This window comes from Salvia hispanica, chromosome 1 (assembly GCF_029641045.1).
Source record: "Salvia hispanica isolate PSC_SH4W2 chromosome 1, Shi_PSC_v1, whole genome shotgun sequence".
NCBI lineage: Eukaryota > Viridiplantae > Streptophyta > Magnoliopsida > Lamiales > Lamiaceae > Salvia > Salvia hispanica.
The window spans coordinates 2073137-2096499 of NC_142692.1; the positions used below are offsets into that span (position 1 = coordinate 2073137).

Genomic DNA, 23363 nt, shown 5'->3' on the forward strand with positions numbered 1-23363 from the left:
ATCATCCTTGTGTAATCACGTTTTATTTGACTCTTACACTCTTACACACAATAATAAATTGAACTTATACTGTTACACACACTAATGATGTGACTGGATGGAGCATATACACGTTTGTGAGTTTGTAACCATGTATAAAGACAAAGTTTGAGATACTTTTAGTAATTAGAATCAATTTGAATCCCACGTGTCACATACTAGCAAAAGTCTAAAACAATGTTTAGGTATTTTAGTATTCACAAAACAAAGGAAATTTAATCACAGCCAAATAGGTTAATAATTTTTTTGTTGACCTACTATTCGGAATTGCAGAATCATATGAGTATAAATTGGTGAACAATTTTCCTCAATTTCATAGCATCATAATTGATATCATAATTAATGGCAACATATAGCATTATGGCTGAGACTTCAAGCTGTGTGAGGGAATTAAGGCCACCTGTAACTACTCATGTGCCAAGCATTTGGGGAGATACTTTCTCTAATTACTCTTCTTTAGAAGACCAGGTATATGTAATTTCAATATATTATACTACTCCCCCCGTCTCCGATTAGGAGTCACACTTTGACCGATCACGGGTTTTAAGAAATGTAAATAAAAGTTGTTTAAAAAGTTAGTGGAATGTGGGACCCATTTTTTAATATTGATTTTATAATAAAATGTAAGTGAATTGAGTTAATGGAATGTGGGACCTATTTACTATTTATGGTAAAAATGAAGTGTGACTCTTGATTGTGGACAAATCGAAATGGAAAAGTGTGACTCTTAATCGGGGACGGAGGGAGTAGTACTTATATATAGTATAAACATGATGGAGGAAATTGATCTATTTTTACCAACATGCAGGAACAAGAAAAGTACAAAGAAGCAATTGAAGAATTGAAGAAAGAAGCAAGAGACATGCTAATGGAAAAAACAACTCCTCTCAACCAATTGATATTAATCGACACGATTGAGCGTTTGGGATTGGCCTATCTTTTCGAGACCGAAATCGAACACAAACTCCAACAAATCAAACACAACAACAACAACCTTCTTCACCAATCCGATTTATTCACTACAACACTTGGATTTCGCTTGCTCAGGCAACACCGCCACCACATTTCTTGTGGTATATATACTCTTTCTGTCTCATTGGATTATTGTTCCACTCTTTATGTTAAAACTCAACACGTTTGATCTTTCTGACTTTATTTTTTCTCCAACTTTACTCGTTTCAATTAACTCACTAAAACTTTCTGAAGTCCCATGCCTAAAAGAAACGCCACAATTATCTTCGTCTGAATTTAACTTTATTAATTACATAAGCAGATGTTTTCAACAAGTTTGTTAACACGGACGGCATGTTTGAAGAAGGCGACGTTGAGGGAATGTTAAGCTTGTATGAAGCAGCTCATGTTCGTTTTCGCGACGAGAAGATACTACAAGAGGCTGCAGATTTTACAAGGCGTTACTTGAGTAGTCGCGTAGCGGAATTAGAGTCTCACCTTAAAGATAGAGTGAAGCGGGCTTTGGAGCGCCCGCTTCATAGAGATAGTTCCATCTTCTACGCACGAATTTTCATCCCTATCTATGAAACGGATCCCTCAAGAAATGAACTTCTTCTCAAACTAGCAAAATTCAATTTCAATTTTTTGCAGAAATTATACAGGAAAGAACTCTCCCAGCTCTCCAGGTATGAGTACATATGTAATGATTAATATGAGACGTGCCTATTTATCAATTAAGATATTTCTTTGTTTTTTGAAAAATAAAGGTGGTGGAAAGAATTAGATCTGAAATCGAAATTACCATATGCAAGAGATCGAGTGGTGGAGGCGTATGTTTGGGGTGTGGGATTTCATTATGAACCTGAGTATTCTTATGTTCGAATTGGACTGGCGAAATCCGTACTAGTCGTTGGAGTTATGGATGATACATATGATAATTATGCTACAATCAATGAAGCTCAACTTCTAACTCAAATCTTAGAGAGGTAAGTCATGATACTCATGATTTTAAGATCCAACCATTCCATGTTTTTTTAGAGTGAATCTGTATACCTTGTAAAAACAAGAATATGCATTGTTAATTAACGTTAAAAATAAATCTGTATTCGTTGAATTGGGTTGCAGGTGGAATATGGATGAAGTTGATCGTCTCCCTGAATACATGAAAACTGTTTACCATTTCATGTTGAGTACATGCGAAGATTATGAACGCGACGCACTCAAACTTGGTCAAGCCTTTGCAACTCCTTATTTCAAAGAAACGGTTAGTACTAGTACTATATACTCCCTCCGTCCCATGTTACTTGCACTGTTGCTTTTCGGCTCGTCACAAACTCCTTACACTATTTATAGTTTAGGTTAGAATTAATGCATTTAATTAATATGTTAGATTAAGTTAAGAGGTCCTTTATTACGTGATATCTCATTGCACTTAAAATTCTAATTTAATTACATTAAAAAATCAATCCAAAATTTACGGCCTAAAATGAAAAGTGCGAGTAACATGGGACTGTGAGAGAGTATATGTGTGTGTGTCTGTGTGACTGATCCCCATCAAAAATCTAGTTTGTTAATTATTTCTTGAACAATCTATTATGTCAATTAACTCCCTGCAAGAATGAATGACCGAACCAGATGAAAATTCACAGAAACCCTAGCTTTTCGAATACTTAGTTCAAAACAAGAAAACGCATTGTATTGCTAGTTTCGTGCAAATTTTAAGTCATCGGCTAAAATTGCATGAATATATTTGCATTATGATGATTGTATCAGGTGCAACAACTTGGAAGAGCTTACAGTGAAGAGCTAAAGTGGGTTATGGGAAGACAAATGCCTCCATTCAAAGACTATGTCAAAAACTCCGAGATAACCAGCGCCATTTATATCATGTTTGCTTTCACTATTCCTGGTTTGAAATCTGTGAGTCAAGAGACAATCGATTGGTTGAAGCGTGAGCCCAAAATCGCGATATCAAGTGGTCTTGCCGGCAGATATTTGGACGATATTGGCTCTCATGAGGTTAGTTATAACTTCATAGTATTAATTTGTTATAACGTTTGATTAATCTTGCATGGTGCATTTGATTTCGAAGCGCGAGAGTAAAGGAGGCCAGATGTTGACTGCGGTGGATTGCTACATGAAACAACAAGGGGTAACAAAGCAAGAGGCGCTATCAAAGTTTGCACAACTGTACGACGAAGAATGGATGGATCTAAACAAGGAATGGGTCGAGACAGCGTTCGTGTCTACAGAAATCGCAGTTGAGTTTCTCAACTACGCTAGAATGATCGATGCGACTTACAGCAGCAATAATGGAGACGCGTACACGGATCCTCAAAAGGGCAAGTCGACCGTTGTTGCTCTCTTTATCGATCCGATACTCATTTGAGTTAATAAGTTTGTTATTAGGAGACGTCCTAAATCTATTGTGTAATGTATCATACTCGTCCTAAATCTATGGGTAATGTATCATACTCATTTGAGTTAATAAGTTTGTTCGGAGATGTCCTAAATTTTTTATTATTATCACTACAAAAAACACGCTAATTACCAACGGAAATATCCGTGGGTAAAATCAATTTATCCGTTGGAAAACAGCATTACCAAGGGATTACCAAGGGATAGTAGCCATAAGTAAAAGCGACGACGCTAATTTTTTTTACCAAGGGATATTATCCCTTGGTAAAATTTCCAACGGCAAATCCCTCGGTAAATCTAGCTCAGGGTTTAGGGAATTTCCAACGGCAGTTGTCCGTTGGTAATTGCTGATTATGGTTTAGAGAATTACCAACGGCAAGTGACCGTTGGTAATCTGCAGAAATTTTTTCAGCACCATTTGACATTTCATCATGCCTGTACAATATCGTTTTTCTAGCTATATAATTAAATCAATAACCAATAAATAATGACCACCAAAATGAGAATTAGGATAGATAAACCTCAGAATTATTCGTCAAAACATAACCAATATTGTACGAATCAAAAAGAAGCATAGAGTATAAAGTTTAGAAGGTAGTTTGTGAGACACCAATTCTAAGTAGTAGCAGCAGCATCATCATCATCAACAACAACAGGAGTTTGACTTGATTGTTGGAGTTCCTTTAGTTAGTTTGTGAGACATCAATTCTAACTAGTAGCATCATCATCATCATCATCATCTGCAGCAGGAGTGTGACTTGATTGTTGGGGTTCCTTAAACATGAACTGCTTCATCATCTCTTTCAGCTCCAGCCCTTGCTTAAGAAATTCTTGCTGCATTTTGGCCATCACTTCTTGTTGCATTTGATCTCGTATCTGGTCTAGAATGGAAGGATCCAAGCCAACTGAGGGGTTTAGTGTCGAGTTGTTACATATGAGGCGTTTTGCAAAGTTCCCTGCCCCTATCATCCTCTTTTTCTTGTCTAGCTTGCCTCCAAGAACATCATCTATGGAAATCTTGCTCAAATTTGGATTGTCACCCTTTGTTGCAGCAATAGCTTTCACTTTCGCCTAAATAATAACAAATTTATACATGTAAAATTAGCATTCGAGGAATATCAAACTTACACTTGATATAAGTTTAAGAACAAAACTATACGTGTAAATCTCATGACTTGAACATCGGCCCTTCGCTAATAATCAGATGTTTAAACTAACACAACGTCAACCATAAGAGGAGTATTCACTTAACCTCACCAAAATAATTCATCTGTTTACAATCTGCCAATTCTACACTCAACTTTTCATTTGATTTCAAATCTTGACATGCAAATTTAGTTTTTGATATCTTTGCATGTTCATATCTCCTTGCTCATGAAGAAGCCCCTCTCTGTCTAATTATTATGATTGTGAGTAAAAAATTAGGCTTAATTGTGGATTTTGTAAATTAAATTGTTGCATTCATCTCTGTTATTGGACAGCTGATACCACCAGATTTTTGCATTAGTCCACCACTAATCCCATTACTAATTGCAACTTTATATTATCCTTTCCTTTTATGTTTGCAGATAAGAAAATCGCAAAACAAAAGAGGCAAATAGCAGAATGTCATGAAGCTCAATTTCAGCAATTCAATGAAAGAAAAGGCTAAACTTTTGTCAAGAAAATTGCTAAATATAGGAAAAGATAAATCAGATGGCAGCAAAAAGAAAAACCTATTGATAGTAAATTGAATCTACCACATATCTCAGTTACAACAGAATATAGCAAGTTCTGGCTGTAGAACTTACATCAATATCAGCAGCCCTTTTATATGTGTAACTCCCGTCCTCGTAAGTGTGTAGTGAGTGGAACGATTCATACATACAATCCCTCACTGAGACACCTCTCTCGGCTGCCTATTAAAGAAGAATTAAATAAAACATGAGTTAATTTAAGGTATATATGTATATATTTATATGTATATAACACTTACCATCTTCAAAGCTTTCTCTTCAACAGACACAGACCCTCCACGCTGCTTACTTATTCCAGTCCCAGGTCCATCAGGTTCGGACATTCGGGCTTTCCTTGCAGCATCTGATTTCTTAATAACAGCAGGAATCTTCCAATAAGCAATCAATCCACTCCACAACTCATTAGGTACGTAAATTGGCTTAGGTCGACCACTGAAGTACATGGTCTTCAAGTCATTAATATATCCAGAATATCTTTCACGGGCTTTCGTAGACCATACATTCTTTACCTCACTCTCCCAATCAGAAGGACAATAGAATGTTTTCTATAGAAATGTGAAACGTTAGACTGTTAATGCAAATCAAAATAATCTTCTACATAATAACAATAACTTACTTCAAATTCTCCAAAGTATAGTGCCTTGACTGTGTCAGGTGTTAATGCCCAGGTAAAACCAGTAATGTTAGGAACGAGATGGAATGAACTAGTGATCACCCTTGCTATCTTGCTGAATACGATGATCTTCCTATAAAAGTCCGAAAAATGAATGAAAATACAGAATCAACTATGAAAAGAAAGATAGAAATGGAGAATTTTTACCCTGTATAGGGGTTCCTCTGAAGTTGAATCCTGCCATTAACCATAACAGAAGGTTCTTCATTGACTCCCTCATCCATATCATCGCCCCAAACATCGCTCCTGTCATCACCCCTGCCATCGCTTCTGTCATGGCTCCTGTCATCACCCCTGCCATCGCTCTTGTCATGGCTCCTATCATCACCCCTGCCATCGCTCTTGTCATGGCTCCTATCATCACCCCTGCCATCGCCCCTATCATTAGAAGATATCTCCTGTTGTGCCTGCATTTGACGCGATCCAGTGCGAGATGAACTGACAGAAGTTTGTCCACCATCGTGATCTATAGCACGTCGCACTCGTTGATTCATATCTAAAATATGTAATGAAAAGTTAGTACGATTCAAGTATATTGCACCATATCATGTCTTGTTGAAAGGACCAGCTTATAATAAGTAACTGAATTTCTAATATGCATCCTTTAATTTTCTAACATAACATGTGCATAGTATTATGAGTTCTACTATCCATCTGAACCACATCTTACATAATATTACTACTATGTTTTCAAAGAAAAATTTATGGGAGTTATAAACCATGACTTGCTGATTCCAGAAACCAAAAAAGCATATTTGCTGAAATCAGAAAAACATATAAAACCAGAGGAGTCATCAGATATGTTAAAGGCTATAAAATCAGACTACATTTAATAAATTCACTTAGTATTGGAACAACAAAAGAAACTGAGAGGCAATGATTGTTGTGTACCATATCATGTGTCAACATCATCATCTTCATTATCATTTTCGATGTATTCATCATCCGAAATTATAAAATTTTCATCGGAAGGGTATCCATCACCATCATCAATGTCTACTGTTCCACCATTAGGAACAGAGTTACATAGGTGAACCTGTAACAAATTACTCAGAGATTCAACTAGATTCAATGCTGTAACAAATTGCTCAGATTCAACTAGATTCAATGCACCTAAATTTTACACAAACGTACAAATGTTGGTGTGTGTGTGATTGATACTCCAAATTTCCATCTCCACAAATGAATCCAACAAAGTCCAATTATAAGTCATGAATAATCCTCAAATACATTTATTCAAAAAAGAAAAACATGTGACCAAATGATCAATAGACACCAGTCCTAATCATACAAGACAGGGAAAACAAAACTACAGCAATGCCAATCAGTTTGCATCCAACATTCATCTTAATCTTTAATCTACGAGCAAAAGCAATGCAAACAAGGGCATTCTGCCGAACATGCATTCTACTGCCAACTGAGAAATGTTTGTGAACAACACAAGCTTCTAATGCAATGTATACTTGATAGTTCATAACTTGGTTCTCATGTATCATGTAGTTTGGATTAAATTTGCACTTTTTGGCAGATTTTAAACCCCAATCGAACTAAGAGAAAGCCTTCAGAATTACACTATAAAGTTAATAGTGCTAAGATCAGCCATGATTACAGTGAGCTCAGTATAAACAGTGAAGGCATAAGACATAAGAAGGTTGAGCTAAATTGCCACATTCCCTTTCCTCAATATGTAACCGATACATCAAATTAAATGCCCTAGTTTCTACACTAAACTGTAAAACAAGATTTAATTAGCATATTGTGGCTACAAAATGTGGAAAATTCCTAAAACAAACCACACAAAAGAAGAGAGAAATCACCGCTACAGAATCAGTGTGGGGGAAAAATGACAACTCCCTCTCCGGATAAATTTTCCCACGGATGTTGGCCCTCGGAAATTAATTCATAATCGCAACTTTAAGTTTCCAACGGATATTGGCCCTCGGTAAATGATTTATAAAATAATTATTTTTAAAAAATAATAGCTTTACCCACGGACAATTCCGTTGGTAAAATAAACTGACATAGTCCGTGACGAAAACGTTGGAAATAACGTCGGGAAAATAACCAACGGTAAATCCCTTGGTAATCCATTGGTAAATTCCGATGGAAATTGTGTGGTTGGTAAATCCCTTGGTAATTAGCGTTTTTTTTTTAGTGTATTATTATTAATAATAATAATAATAATAATAATAATAATAATAATATCATCATCATCATCATCATCATCATCATCATCATCATCATCATCATCATCATCATCATCATCATCATCATCATCATCATCATCATCATCATCATCATCATCATCATCTCAAATTAGACATAACTGTTTTAATGTTCCTATTTTCAGGAAATCTCCATTTCTCAAATTAGACAACCGTTTTAACTTCATATTCATATGCCATTTCTTTTGAGGTATCACCTGCCCATCACTAAATTCATTAAATAAACATTTCATAAATACTTGAGAAAAATGGGTTTGGGTAATATTCTAATTTGACATGTGTTTTATTATGTGTCGGCAATATTTTGCTTATAATGATATATGGGACAATTTAAGGAAAGGTCACAAAAATTTTACTCGTAAATTATTATTGGACCACGCAATTCGAAGTAATATTTCTGGCTATCATAATATTCATATTTATGTGGTGGGCACCAATAAATTAAGTCGTTTTCAAGAAACGTAATTCTCATATCTTTTGGTTAGTGGACCTTGTTAGTTTATAGTACTAGGATTATTTTAAAACACAACATAGGTGGACCTTATTAGTTGTGAAAAACTATATGCTCTCTTATCTCTCCGTCCCATCGCTTGAAAACTAAATACTCTCCTCTTTCACAAGTAGTCAATTTTTTATTTTAGATTGTTCCACCATTAATAATAAATTTCATTTTTTTCTAAAAAGCAACACATTTATCTCTCCTCTATACTGGAAAAAAGTTAATCACTTGCAGCAGGACGATGGAGTCGTATTTTAAAACACAACATATACTATATGAGACACCAATAACATATCGATATTGAAAATTGGTCATGTCAAAAATTTGATATATACCGAACTTCAGTGTATCAAAATTTTTGATTAGGTAAAGATATGAATTTTACTAGTATCATATCAAATTTTCAGTATAGTATTAGTAAACAAGCATGTGACAGTTTCACTGCAGTATTGTATACCATGTGGACCTACCAATTAATAATGCAATAACATTAATATAGTTATATATATAGATCCTTTTGGTTGAGCAAGTCTACCATTTCACACAGAGAGATTAATTTGTCAGAACAGAATGACAACATATAGCATTATAGCTGAGACTTCAAGCTGTGTGAGGGATGCAAGGCCACCTATGACCAATCATGTGCCAAGCATTTGGGGTGATACTTTCTCTAATTACTCTTCTTTTGATGACCAGGTATACATATACTAAATCTTTGTTAATTAATTTCCATATATATAGCTATAGTAAATCAATTTGTGTTCAATAATTAACATTCAGGAACGAGAAAAGTACAAAGAAGCAATTGAAGAATTAAAGGAAGAAGCAAGAAACATGCTAATGGCAAAAGCAACTCCTCTCAACCAATTGATATTAATCGACACGATTGAGCGGTTGGGATTGGCCTATCTTTTCGAGACCGAAATTGAACTCAAACTCAAACAAATCAAACATGATGACGACCTTCTTCACCATTCCGATTTATTCACTACAGCACTTGGATTTCGCTTGCTGAGGCAACACCGTCACCACATTTCTTGTGGTATAATCTATATATATATATATATATATATATATATATATATACATACAATTAATCTCATTAATTATATATATGATGAACGAATTTAACTTTATTTATGAATTTAACAGATGTTTTCAACAAGTTTGTTGACAAGGATGGTATGTTCGAAGAAGGCGACGTTGAGGGAATGTTAAGCCTGTACGAAGCAGCTCATGTTCGATTTAACGACGAGAAGATACTACAAGAGGCTGCCGATTTCACAAGGCATTACTTGAGTAGTCGCAAAGTGGAGTTGGATTCTCACCTTAAAGATAGAGTGAAGCGGGCTTTGGAGCGCCCGCTTCATAGAGATGTTCCCATCGTCTACGCACGAATTTTCATCTCTATATATGAAAAAGATCCCTCAAGAAATGAACTTCTTCTCAAACTAGCTAAACTTAACTTCAACTTTTTGCAGATGTTATACAAGAAAGAACTCTCCCAACTCTCTAGGTAAATATTACTATTATTTCAAGATTAAGGGCGTGCATATTTATTAATTAATATATTCTTTATTTGTTCTTGAAAAAAGGTGGTGGAATGAATTTGATCTGAAATCGAAATTACCATATATAAGAGATCGATTGGTGGAGGCCTATTTTTGGGGTGTTGGATACCATTATGAACCTCAGTACTCTCATGTTCGAATGGGACTAACCAAATGCATACAAATTATTGGAATGATGGATGATACATATGATAATTATGCTACACTCAATGAAGCTCAACTTTTTACTGAAATCTTAGACAAGTAAGTCATCAAATAGGTACATAATATATTCTCTATCTTTTTATGTACAATATGTATGATTTGATCTTAATTAAATTGGATTGTAGGTGGAATATGGATGAAGTTGATCGACTCCCGGAATACATGAGAACTGTTTATCGTTTTATCATGAGTACATTCGAAGATTATGAACGCGACGCACCCAAACTTGGGAAAGCCTTTGCAATTCCTTATTTCATAGAAACCGTTAGTACTATATAGATATAGTATTATATTATTTCAAAAAAAATATAATATTTGTAATATGATGAGTGGATTTCATTCAGGTGCAACAACTTGGAAGGGCTTACAATCAAGAGCTAAAGTGGGTTATGGAGAGAAAACTGCCTCCTTTTGAAGACTATGTTAAAAACTCAGAGATAACCAGCTGCATTTTTATCTTGTTTGCTGCTATTATTCCTGGTTTCGAATCTCTAAATCAAGAAACAATTGATTGGATGAAGAGTGAGCCCAAAATCGCGATATCAACGGGTTTGGTCGGTAGATATTGGGACGACATAGGCTCTCATCATGTAAGTTACTTAAGATTAGTTCTACTTCATATTTAGTTGCTATTTACATTTAATTAACCTTGTTGCATAAAATCAATTTGAAGCGCGAGAGCAAAGGAGGGCAAATGTTGACTGCGATCGATTGCTACATGAAACAACATAGTGTAACGAAGCAAGAGACGCTATCAGAGTTTGCGCAACGAGTTGAGGAAGCATGGATGGATGTGAACAAGGAATGGGTCGAGACAGCATTCGTGCCTCGAGAAATCGCCCTTCAATTTCTCAACTATGCTCGACTGTGCGATGCTAGTTACAATCACAATAATGGAGACGCACATACAAATCCTCAAATGGGCAAGGCAACTTCTATTGCTCTCTTTATTAATCCAATACTCATTTGATTACTAAATGTTTACCATGTAGCTTTTATATTTGAGTGAATAAATTTGTTCTTAAAAGTTCTAAATGTGTATATTGTGTACGTTCAAAATATTCAAGTTAACTCGTGTATGTGAATGAAAAAATCTCATTTTGATATGTGGTTACAATCTTATATATCATTTTCTCTCATTTAATATAGGCAATTTTGTAACATACATTCATGTTAAATGGTTCAATATATGATATTATATGCTCGGATCTATGAAAAATCTATGTACAAATTACTTGATATTTTAGAAATGCAAAAGATAATCACAACATGTTTTTTTTTAAAAAAAAAACAATGGCACCGTCACGAGAGAAAAATAAAAATTAAAAATGGCAAAACAAAATCTAGTGTATTTTTTTTAATACCAATTCTTTTGTCATGCTAATATGTGACGGATGGAGCATATACATGTTGTGACTATATTTCCATCCTCGTATAATGCTATCCTATAAATATATGGCAAGCATATTTGTTCATAATCATAGTTTTTTATTTGAATTTTGTAAAAGAAATACTAAGAATAATAAATTGAATTTATATTTGAATTTACACTGTTACACATACTAATAATATACACGTATGTAAGTTTGTAACCATGCATATATAAAAACAAAGTTTGAGGTTAGCATTCACATTCACAAAACAAAGAAAATTTGCATCCACATGTCAAATACAGCCAAAACAAATTTTAAGGTATTTTTAGTATTCACAAAACGAAGAAATTTAATCCCACGTGACGAATACAGGCCCAAAGAGGCATGTCTTTGTGGTGGAAAAGAAATGCGACATGTATAAATTATGAAATGTAATTTATGAATTCGTATTATATACTTCATTTATCCATATAAAATGTTGCCACGTGTATAATTTATGAAATATAACTTCTTTTCCTTTTTTTGGTATAGATATTTGCAATGTTACATTTAATAACATTCCCTTTTTACAAGTAATTAATTTCTTTTCTATATTTGAGGTTTAATATATTTGTGTTCTTCTCCTTTGAATAATGTTTCATCTCATATTCCATGATTTATACTAGTTTTAATTAAATGTGTTACAAAAATATAATTATGTCCATCTAAAAATATGTCTCGCGCTGAAAACAAAATAGTTACAATCCTAGTTCCATGTAGAAATTTGTTTCTCGTAGGGCCTACATATTCTGAATTTTGAGTTTAAAGTTTTGAGATAAAAACTTTCATATGATATTTTTTTTTTGTGATGATTTGTGCAACAATTCACACAAAATACTGAAAATTTGCCAATGTTAAACTAGTAAAATAAAATTTTGAGATTGATAGGGGCTTAAGTCCCTCGATATCACCATGTGTGTCTGCCAATGCATGTGTATATCAAAAAAAAATCTAAGTAAATTCATCGTATCATCAGTAAAACGTAGAATATCGAGCGGGATTTACCAAGCACTTAGTGAGCACTTGCTAAGCCCTAAATTGACCCGAAACCGAAACGCATTTCTATATTCTTCAATAGACAAACTATTTTATTCATCTAAAAGGAGAATTTGGGAAAACTTCAATTGTTTGGGGTGCAATAATCGACTATATATTCTATTCTGCAACTTTTGATTCCTTGGCTGATAATATTCTTGTCACGGGAATCAATTTTGTGGTAATTAAGAACGATTTATTTCATAGTTTCTACGAATTTAATTTATTTTAAATTTGGTTATAGTGAATGAGCATTCTATATTCAACAGAACTCTTGCAATTATCCACTGAGAAAGGGCGGAAATCCGGCCGGCGATAAACCGGCTTTGTATGATTGTAGTTTTTCGGGGTTTCAAGACACGTTGTACGATTACGATGGCCGACAATATTCCTAGCGATGCAATATCACCGGTGGTGTTGATTTTACATTTGGGAATGGACGATCTTTATATAAGGTACCAAATCAAATTCTAAATTTTCATTTTATTTTTTATTTGATTGATTTTTTTATTTTTTTTATTTATTATTATTATTATTATTATTATTATTATTATTATTATTATTATTATTATTATTATTATTATGTGTATACCTGCATGATGATTTACTTTTCTCAATCGTACTAGACTGAACCTACTAAACACCAAATTGTTAGAGATCATATCTATTATATACTGCCTAATTGTGTGCTTGTTTGGGTTATATGAGTTTATTTGGAGTGTTTGACAGTAGTAGATAATATGGTTTATTTATGTGACACAAGGTTGGCGCTTAGGCCCATCCCATTTCGGCCCACCAAAGCCCATAATGAATTACTTCATTTCTCTAGTTAATTTATGGGTTGAATTGCTTTATATATGTGTGTCAGTGTGTGTATATTTTACATGAAATGCAATACTATATGAGAAGCAATTTATAGATTAGGGAGAAGATGATTATTATTTCTGATAATGATCATTGACATCACAAGATACATCACCTCATAAAGGAGGTGAAAAGAACCATACAAAGCAAAAACACATGAATGAGCTTATAACACGCTCGACTCACTTACAACGACAACTTTAAAGAAAGAAACTCAAAGACGCCCCAAACGACTTGGTGGACGAATAGTTCCTCTCTTTGATTATTCGTGAACGTGTAACAAAAATAATCAAATGAGTATTGGATTGATAAAGAGAGCAAAGACATTTGACTTGGCCATTTGAGGATCTGTATACCCGTCTCCGTTGCTGTTGTTGTAACTGGCATCGCACATTCGAGCATAGTTGAGAAATTGAAGGGCGATTTCTCGAGGAACGAACGCTGTCTTGACCCATTCCTTGTTCACATCCATCCATGCTTCCTCAACTAATTCACCAAACTTTGATAGCGTCTCTTGCTTCGTTACGCCATGTTGTTTCATGTAGCAGTCGATTGCAGTGAACATTTGCCCTCCTTTGCTCTCACGCTTCAAATTCATCAAATATAGTTACACCAAGATTAATTGAATGCTAACAAATAAATATATATACTATGAAGTAGAATTAATCTTAAGTAACTTACATCATGAGAGCCAATGTCATCCCAATATCTACCGATCATACCCGTTGATATCGCGATTTTGGGCTCACTCTTCATCCAGTCAATAGTTTCTTGGGTGATAGATTTGAAACCAGGAATAATAGCAGCAAACATGATAAAAATGCAGCTGGTTATCTCTGAGTTTTTAACATAGTCTTCAAAAGGAGGCAGTTTTTTTTCCATAACCCACTTTAGCTCTTGATTATAAGCCCTTCCAAGTTGTTGCACCTGAATATTGGTCAAGAAACAATTAACATATTAATTGTATTTTTGAAGCTGAATAAGCCATATAGTACTACAAACCGTTTCTATGAAATAAGGAGTTGCAAAGGCTTTCCCGAGTTTGAGTGCGTTGCGTTCATAATCTTCACATGTACTCATTATAAAGCGATAAACAGTTCTCATGTATTCCGGGAGTCGTTCGACTTCATCCATATTCCACCTACAATCCAATTTAATTAATTTAGATTGATCCAACCAAACATATATATTGAAAGAGAGAATATATTATGTACAAATATGATGACTTACTTGTCTAAGACTTGAGTAAAAAGCTGAGCTTCATTGAGTGTAGCATAATTATCATATGTATCATCCATAACTCCAATGATTTGAATGCCTTTAGCAAGTCCAATTCGAACATAAGAGTAGTGAGGTTCATAATGGTATCCCACACACCACATATACGCCTCCACCAATCGATCTCTTGCATATGGTAATTTCGATTTCAAATCAAATTCATTCCACCACCTTTTTCAAGAAATAAATAAAGATTTTAATTAATAAATTAATCACTATACAATTAGTATACTAATATTTACCTTGAGAGTTGGGAGAGTTCTTTCCTGTATAGCTTCTGCAAAAAGTTGAAGTTAAGTTAAGCTAGTTTGAGAAGAAGTTCATTTCTCGAGGGATCCTTTTCATATATAGAGATGAAAATCCGTGCGTAGACGATGGGGATATCTCTATGAAGCGGGCGCTCCAAAGCCCGCTTCACTCTATCTCTAAGGTGAGACTCTAACTCTGCTTCGCGACTACTCAAGTAATGCCTTGTAAAATCGGCAGCCTCTTGTAGTATGTTCTCATCGTTAAATCGAACATGAGCTGCTTCATACAAGCTTAACATTCCTTCAATGTCGCCTTCTTCGAACATGCCATCCTTGTCAACAAACTTGTTGAAAACATCTGTTAAATTCATTCATATATTTAGATTCAATAACCAAATATACATATAATGAGATTAATTTAGTGCATGTGTATATATATAGATTATACCGCAAGAAATGTGATGGCGGTGTTGCCTGAGCACGCGAAATCCAAGTGATGTAGTGAATAAATCGGAACAGTGAAGAAGGTCGTCGTCATCATGTTTGATTTGTTGAAGTTTGTGTTCGATTTCGGTCTCGAAAAGATACGCCAATCCCAACCGCTCGAGCGTGTCAATTAGTATCAATTGGTTTAGGAGTTGTTTTTGCCATTAACATGTCTCTTACTTCTTCCTTCAATTCATCAATTGCTTCTTTGCACTTTTCTCGTTCCTGAATATTAATTGTTGAACACAAATTAAATTTATATAAACGTAATCAAATGGAAACTCTAAATATTATACAAACTCCAAACTATAATTAATCTGAACCGTTAGAAAATGTCAACAGATGACAAAATAGTAGCAATAGAAAATGTCAACACAGTGTCAGCATCAACCGTTGACACTGTGTTGACATTTTCTGTTGCTACTATTTTGTCATCTGTTGATATTTTTTAACGGTCCAGATCATAGTTTAGAGTTTGTACAATATATGAGTTTGCATTTTATCACTACCCTAAATTTATATATATGGAAATTAATTAATTAACAAAGATATGTAGTATATGTATATATACCTGGTCATCAAAAGAAGTGTAATTAGAGAAAGTATCACCCCAAATGCTTGGCACATGAATGGTCACAGGTGGCCTTAATTCCCCCACACAGCTAGAAGCCTCAGCATTAATGCTATATGTTGCCATTCTAATGTATCAAATTATATAATCACTCTCTCTATTTCTCTCTGTGTGTTATATGAATTATGATGCTATGAAATGGTAGAGACTTGGTCACTAATTTATACTCTCATATGAGTCTAAATAGTAGCTCACCAAAAGGGTCTATATTCATGTAATTGCATACAGTAATAATATTTAGTTACGTAGTTGAATTTATATACGTGTTTTGCTTATAATAAAGTTATATTTTTTTAATCTGTTGTACAATTCAACTTTCCAAAATATATGAACTCTCAGCTGATTAGTCGAAGTTTTTGATTAACCTTGAAAATCTGCTTAAACCGGTTTGATTTAATTATAAAATCATAAATGTTTGATTTCTTCCATTCTTAAAAAACATAATTGATCAATTAAAATTGTCAAGAAGATTAAATAAACGAATGAATATTCTTAATTTTATATTATCCGTTGCATGCATGTTTTTGGTTATAATACTACTATCATTCTTCCATATATCGCAATTTGCCACCCATGACAGGAAGGCCCATTTTTTTAAAAATCAATTGATTTTCACACAATTTTTATATCTGGTAGATATACAGAATAATTCACGTACATGGAAATTATTTAAATATTTAATCTCAAAATTAATACTACTAAATAGTCATATTATGGGTTGCCCATACACCTCTCAAAAATAAAATATAAATGAGAAAAACTGAATAGAATTTATTTTAATTTTGTAACTAATATTTAAGATGTTAAATAGGAGTATAAATTATATAGATGAACCAATTTCGCATTAAAATATGTGTCATCAACCCTTAGGTTTGCCGACAACCTGACAACGAGCTAATTCGACCAAAAACAAAACACAAAATTATGAACTTTACACGAAAGACGTTAACAACTGATTAAACCTTGCTCAAAAGCTACTTCCTTTCGTCTAAAATCGAATACTACTACTACTCAAGAATATATTAGATAGGGCTTCGAAAATGAAAAGAATTCCAATAACACGAATATAATCAGGGGCAGATATAAGATTTCACTTGAATATTTTCATAGTTATAATTGAGAAGTTTTTAATTTGAAGAAATCCACTTAAATATAATTTAAAGTTGTACACCTTATTACTTAACTTCTAATAAAAATTGTTTGCTTTATCATAGTGGTATTAAGTTCCCTGCTTATTGTAATAATTTAGTAGTTTTTACTTTTTGGTACGAAGAAAATGTATCCACTTAAATATAATTTAAAGTTACTCTCCTTATTACGTATTAATAAAAAATGGTTTGCTAGTTTACTGCTTATTGAAAACCACTTCTCCTACACCTCTAGAAGGAGGCCAAATGAAGAATTTTATAATCTCATTTCCAAACGTGGTCAAATGTAGAATTTTAAAATTTTATTTCAACACGTGGCTAATTGTAGAATTTTAAAATCTCATTTCCACACACGTTATTTTGTAATAATACTATCTATGTCCTTAAAAAGTAAAAACTTTGAAACGTTACGCATTTTAACATACAAATAATAAAATAAAAGAGAAAAGAAAAAAGAAAAATGAGGAAAGTAAGAGAAAGAGAGATAAAATATTGTGAGGTCTATTTCATAAAATAAAAAATTTAAAAATTTTTTACTTTTAAGGAACCGGGCCATAATAGAATTACTCCAAGTAGTATCCATTTCTAAAGAATAGAGATTTTAATATTTTATCGTTTAATATTGTTGGATTCTTTTTCCTCACGAGAAGCAGCCATTAGTGTTTTTAAAATTTCAAAACTTCAGATTCAGCTCCTCTTTATTACTTCGTCCATCTTTGAAAATTTATCACTTATTTTCATTTTTATTCGTTCCTAAAAGTTTTTAATTCATTTTTACTATTTTTGGTAATGGACCTCACATTCTTTTAACCATTTTCACTCACATTTTTATTCTAAAACTAATATATAAAAGTATAATTCATATTCCACTAACTATTTATTAGTACAATTTTCTCGAAATGTGCGTGAAAAAGAAATGTGTCACTTATGATAGGATGAAGGGAGTACCTATTATATACTCCATCCGTCCCATGTTACTCGCACTTTTCATTTTAGGCCGTAAATTTGGAATTGATTTTTTGGTGTAATTAAATTAGAATTTTAAGTGTAATGAGACATCACTTAATAAAGGGGCTCTTAACTTAATCTAACATATTAATTAAATGCATTAATTCTAACTTAAACTATAAATAGTGTAAGGAGTTTGTGACGAGCCGAGAAGCAACCATGCAAGTAACATGGGACGGAGGGAGTACTTCATCTCATAAAAATAGGGGTGGGAATACGGGTATCCATGGATACCCGACCCGAAAAAACCGGGTATCCAAACCTGAAAATCACTAAAATGTTTATCCAAAACCCGCCCCGATATATTTTTGGGTACTCCAATATCCGTATCGGGTACCCAAATACCTGACTCTTTACATATGTTAATAACTAATACTCTAATAAAATTGAATATTATATATTAATGAAAATATAGAAATATCTAAATTGACTAATGTTTTTTTTATTTATTTTGTAGTATAAAACAAAAAAAAATGGATCACTTTTATTTTAAAGTATAAGATTATTTAATGCAAAATGACTAAACCTAATTTAAAATATGCTTAAAATAATAAATTGGATATTCAGGTAATATCCAATATCCATTCGGGTTATCCAATACCCGATTTATCTTATATTTCAATACCCAATCTCAAACTCAATCCCATAAAATTGGATATTGGGTATCCAAAATTCGGCGGATATCGGGTCGGGTACGAGTAAATCCAATACCCGATATCCGTATTCCCACCCCTACATAAAAATATGTGCACTTTCGATTTTTGTCATTCTCGTAAAAATATGAGTATATGGAAAGTATCTTAATTTATTACTGGTGTATTAACGGATTCTTTTTCTTAAAAATATAATTTGAAAGGAACCATATTTTCATATGGATCAGTGCAAACAGAACAAAGAACAAGGATATTTTCGGAGAAAAAGAATTTGGTAACATTTGTGGCATGCTTTGGCCCATCACTTGGCCCATTACTAAGTTCCTTCAGTAAATATTTATGTATTAAATATTGGGTATTATGGAATGAATTTTATGTTGTTGTCGGTCTTGATTTAACACATGGACAAAGGGGAAGAGTCCACCAAAAAGTTGAAGCAAAACCCACAATATCTATTTGACGATAACCTAAAATTAAGGCTACAAATTCAGAATATCTTAAATTTGGATGGGACTTGCCAAACTTGAGGAGAAATTACTGATTGAGAAGGTTATGGTCGTGGTTTAGATTTGTTGGAGTATGTGGTCGATAATTTGACACCTCCACAATGAGTTCTTGTGGAAATTAACATAATATATTACAAATTCAAAATAATTTAAATTTGGATGGGACTTGCCAAAGATGATGAGAAATTACTGATTGAGAAGTTTGTGGTCGTTGTCGTGGTCGTGGTTTTGATTCGTTGGAGTATGTGTTCGATAATTTGTCACTTCACTAACAATAATTCATTATTTTTTCTCGTTCATCTCTTTAACTTGATTCATTTTTTTCGTATTTTACTAATTTTATATTAAAGCTCATATCTCAAATTCCTATTTTTATGAAACGGATGGAGTATATAGATGAGTATGGGCAGTTATGTCACCGACAATCTGCCATTTCCAAATTAGACATACCGTTTATAACTTTATATTCGTATGACATTTCTTTTGTGGGATCACTTGGCCCATCACTAAATTCATTGAATAAATAATTCATTTTCATAAATATTTGAGAAAAAAGGGTTTGGGTAATATTTGCATGTGTTTTATTATGTGACGGAAATATTTTGCTTATAATTATAGATGGGACCATTTAAGGAAAGGTCACAAAAATTTTACTTGTAAATATTATTTGAACACGCAATTCGAAGTAATATTTCTGGCTATCATAAAATTCATATTTATGAGGTGGGCACAAATAAAGTCGTTTTCAAGAAACGTGATTCTCATTTCCGAACATAGAGAATGCTAGTACATCTTTTGGTTAGTGGACCTTGTTAGTTTGAAAAATTATACTAGGATTTTTTAAAACACAACATATATTATGTGAGGTGGACCTTATTAGTTTTGAAAAACTATATAGTCTCTCTGTCGCTCAATTTTCTATTTTAAAATATTCCATCATAAATGATTATTGTTAAAAAAAGAAAAAGAAAACAACACATTCATCTCTCCTTAATATCAAAAGGAAGTCAATCACTCGCAGCAGGACGGGGGAGTAGTATTTTAAAACACAACATATACTATATGAGACACCAATAACATATCGGTATTGAAATTGGTCATATAAAAAATTTAATAAATACTAAATTTTTGGTATATAAAACATTTTGTTTAGGTAAAGATATGAATTTTACTCGCATGAGATTATTAATTAGTACAGTTAAAAATGCAGTGTTGTTAGCATGTCCGACCTACCAATGATGCAATAACATTAATATAGACCCTTTTGGTTGAGACTTTTAGGGTATAAATTGGTGAGCAAGTCTACCATTTCACAAGAGAGAATAATTTGTTACAACAGAATGGCAACATATAGCACTATAGCTGAGACTTCAAGCTGTGTGAGGGATGCAAGGCCACCTATGACCAATCATGTGCCAAGCATTTGGGGTGATACTTTCTCTAATTACTCTTCTTTTGATGACCAGGTATACATATACTACACATCTTTGTTATTTAATTTCCATATATATAAATTATATGTGTTCAAAAATTGATATTAAGGAACGAGAAAAGTGCAAAGAAGCAATTGAAGAATTGAAGGAAGAAGCAAGAGACATGCTAATGGCAAAAACAACTCCTCTCAACCAATTGATACTAATCGACACGATTGAGCGGTTGGGATTGGCCTATCTTTTCGAGACCGAAATCGAACACAAACTCAAACAAATCAAACGTGACGACGATGACCTTCTTCACCGTTCCGATCTATTCACTACATCACTTGGATTTCGCTTGCTCAGGCAACACCGCCACCACATTTCTTGCGGTATAGGCATCTATTAGTACTATATACTACTATATGGTGATAGAATTTAATTGAATGAATTAATTTAACAGATGTGTTCAACAAGTTTGTTAATAAGGATGGCATGTTCGAAGAAGGCGACGTTGAAGAAACGTTAAGCCTGTACGAAGCAGCTCATGTTCGATTTAACGACGAGAAGATACTACAAGAGGCTGCCGATTTTACAAGGCGTTACTTGAGTAGTCACGAAGTGGAGTTAGATTCTCACCTTAAAGATAGAGTGAAGCGGGCTTTGGAGCGCCCGCTTCATAGAGATCCCATCGTCTATGCACGAATTTTCATCTCTATATATGAAAAAGACCCCTCAAGAAATGAACTTCTTCTCAAACTAGCTAAACAAAACTTCAACTTTTTGCAGAAGTTATACAAGAAAGAACTCTCCCAACTCTCTAGGTATATAATACTACTATTATTTCAATATTAAGGCGTGCCTATTTATTAATTAATAGTATCTTCTTTATTTGTTTCTTGAAAAAAGGTGGTGGAATGAATTTGATCTGAAATCGAAATTACCATATGTAAGAGATCGATTGGTGGAGGCCTATATGTGGGGTGTGGGATACCATTATGAACCTGAGTAATCTTATGTTCGAATTGGACTTGCCAAATGCAATAAAATTATTGGAATGATGGATGATACATATGATAATTATGCTACACTCAATGAAGCCCAACTTTTTACTGATATCTTAGACAATTAAGTCATGTTATATGTACATAATATATTTATATTTATAATATGTATGGTTTGATCTTAATTAAATTGGATTGTAGGTGGAATATGGATGAGGTTGATCGACTCCCTGAATACATGAGAACTGTTTATCGTTTTATTATGAGTACATGCCAAGATTATGAACGCAACGCTCTCAAACTTGGGAAAGCCTTCGCAACTCCTTATTTTAAAGAAACGGTTAGTAGTACTATATATATGTATCTCTAAAAAAATTTAAGTTGTTAAATATTAGTAATTGATTATGAAAAATATATTTGTATTATGATGAATGAATTAGGTGCAACAACTTGGAAGGGCTTACAATCAAGAGCTAAAGTGGGTTATGGAAAGAAAGCTGCCTCCTTTTGAAGACTATGTTAAAAACTCAGAGATAACCAGCTGCATTTTTATCATGTTTGCTGCTATTATTCTTGGTTTCAAGTCTCTCACCAAACAAACTATTGATTGGATGAAGAGTGAGCCCAAAATCGCGATATCGACTGGTATGATCGGAAGATATTGGGACGACATAGGCTCTCATCATGTAAGTTACTTATTGATTCAAATTGACATATAGTATTAATTTGTGAAGATTCAATTAATATTGGTACGATATTTGATGAATTTGAAGCGCGAGAGTAAAGGAGGGCAAGTGCTGACTGCGATCGATTGCTACATGAAACAACATGGCGTAACGAAGCAAGAGACGCTATCAGAGTTTGCACAACGACTTGAGGAAGCATGGATGGATGTGAACAAGGAATGGGTCCAGACAGCGTTTGTGCCTCGAGAAATCGCCCTTCAATTTCTCAACTATGCTCGAATGTGCGATGCGAGTTACAATCACAATAATGGAGACGCTTATACAGATCCTCAAATGGGCAAGACAACTGCTATTGCTCTATTTATTGATCCAATAATTATTTGATTACTTCTACCATACCATATTGATTACTTAATATGTATATTGTGTATGAATGAAAAAATCTCATTATGAAGAAGTCTCTCCATATATGAATTTGGTTAGCATGTTATTAAGCAACATGGAATCCTCAATATATTTGCAAAAGTAAAGAAAAAAAAACATAAAGAAACAATGTGTAATTTTTGTGAAGGCTAGGGGACTTGGGCTTTGTGGGATGTATGGACATGTTAATTGTTTCAAGATTTGACATTTTATGGTTGAATCTTTGAAAGATCTCTTTGCAAATAACCTG

The 23363-nt window shown here is 33.5% G+C and overlaps 4 protein-coding genes and 1 pseudogene across 4 annotated transcripts; 3 read left to right on the forward strand and 2 right to left on the reverse strand.

Annotated features, from left to right (window-relative positions):
* The first annotated feature begins 371 nt into the window (after positions 1-371).
* On the forward strand, positions 372-3455 carry LOC148933058 (cis-muuroladiene synthase-like). The gene is made up of 7 exons (XM_089063261.1): positions 372-507; positions 848-1112; positions 1313-1676; positions 1758-1976; positions 2116-2254; positions 2764-3009; positions 3083-3455. The coding sequence occupies exons 1-7, from the start codon at positions 382-384 to the stop codon at positions 3377-3379; spliced, it is 1656 nt and encodes a 551-aa protein (XP_088919387.1). The 5' UTR covers positions 372-381; the 3' UTR covers positions 3380-3455.
* A 441-nt stretch (positions 3456-3896) lies between these two features.
* On the reverse strand, positions 3897-7743 carry LOC148933059 (uncharacterized). The gene is made up of 7 exons (XM_089062385.1): positions 7635-7743; positions 6709-6853; positions 5965-6313; positions 5761-5890; positions 5384-5689; positions 5199-5306; positions 3897-4479 (listed from the first exon to the last, which is right to left on the reverse strand). Exons 3-7 carry the CDS (start codon positions 6309-6311, stop codon positions 4117-4119), a joined length of 1254 nt encoding a protein of 417 aa, XP_088918511.1. The 5' UTR covers positions 6312-6313; positions 6709-6853; positions 7635-7743; the 3' UTR covers positions 3897-4116.
* A 1340-nt stretch (positions 7744-9083) lies between these two features.
* LOC125221466 (gamma-cadinene synthase-like) lies at positions 9084-11423 on the forward strand. The gene is made up of 7 exons (XM_089063254.1): positions 9084-9237; positions 9322-9583; positions 9694-10057; positions 10137-10355; positions 10442-10580; positions 10661-10906; positions 10990-11423. Exons 1-7 carry the CDS (start codon positions 9112-9114, stop codon positions 11284-11286), a joined length of 1653 nt encoding a protein of 550 aa, XP_088919380.1. The 5' UTR covers positions 9084-9111; the 3' UTR covers positions 11287-11423.
* A 2493-nt stretch (positions 11424-13916) lies between these two features.
* LOC148933060 (cis-muuroladiene synthase-like) lies at positions 13917-16336 on the reverse strand (annotated as a pseudogene).
* A 4563-nt stretch (positions 16337-20899) lies between these two features.
* Positions 20900-23147, forward strand: LOC148933061 (cis-muuroladiene synthase-like). Its single transcript, XM_089059346.1, has 6 exons — positions 20900-21051; positions 21128-21392; positions 21464-21824; positions 22206-22344; positions 22445-22690; positions 22778-23147. Exons 1-6 carry the CDS (start codon positions 20926-20928, stop codon positions 23072-23074), a joined length of 1434 nt encoding a protein of 477 aa, XP_088915472.1. The 5' UTR covers positions 20900-20925; the 3' UTR covers positions 23075-23147.
* Positions 23148-23363: the final 216 nt, after the last annotated feature.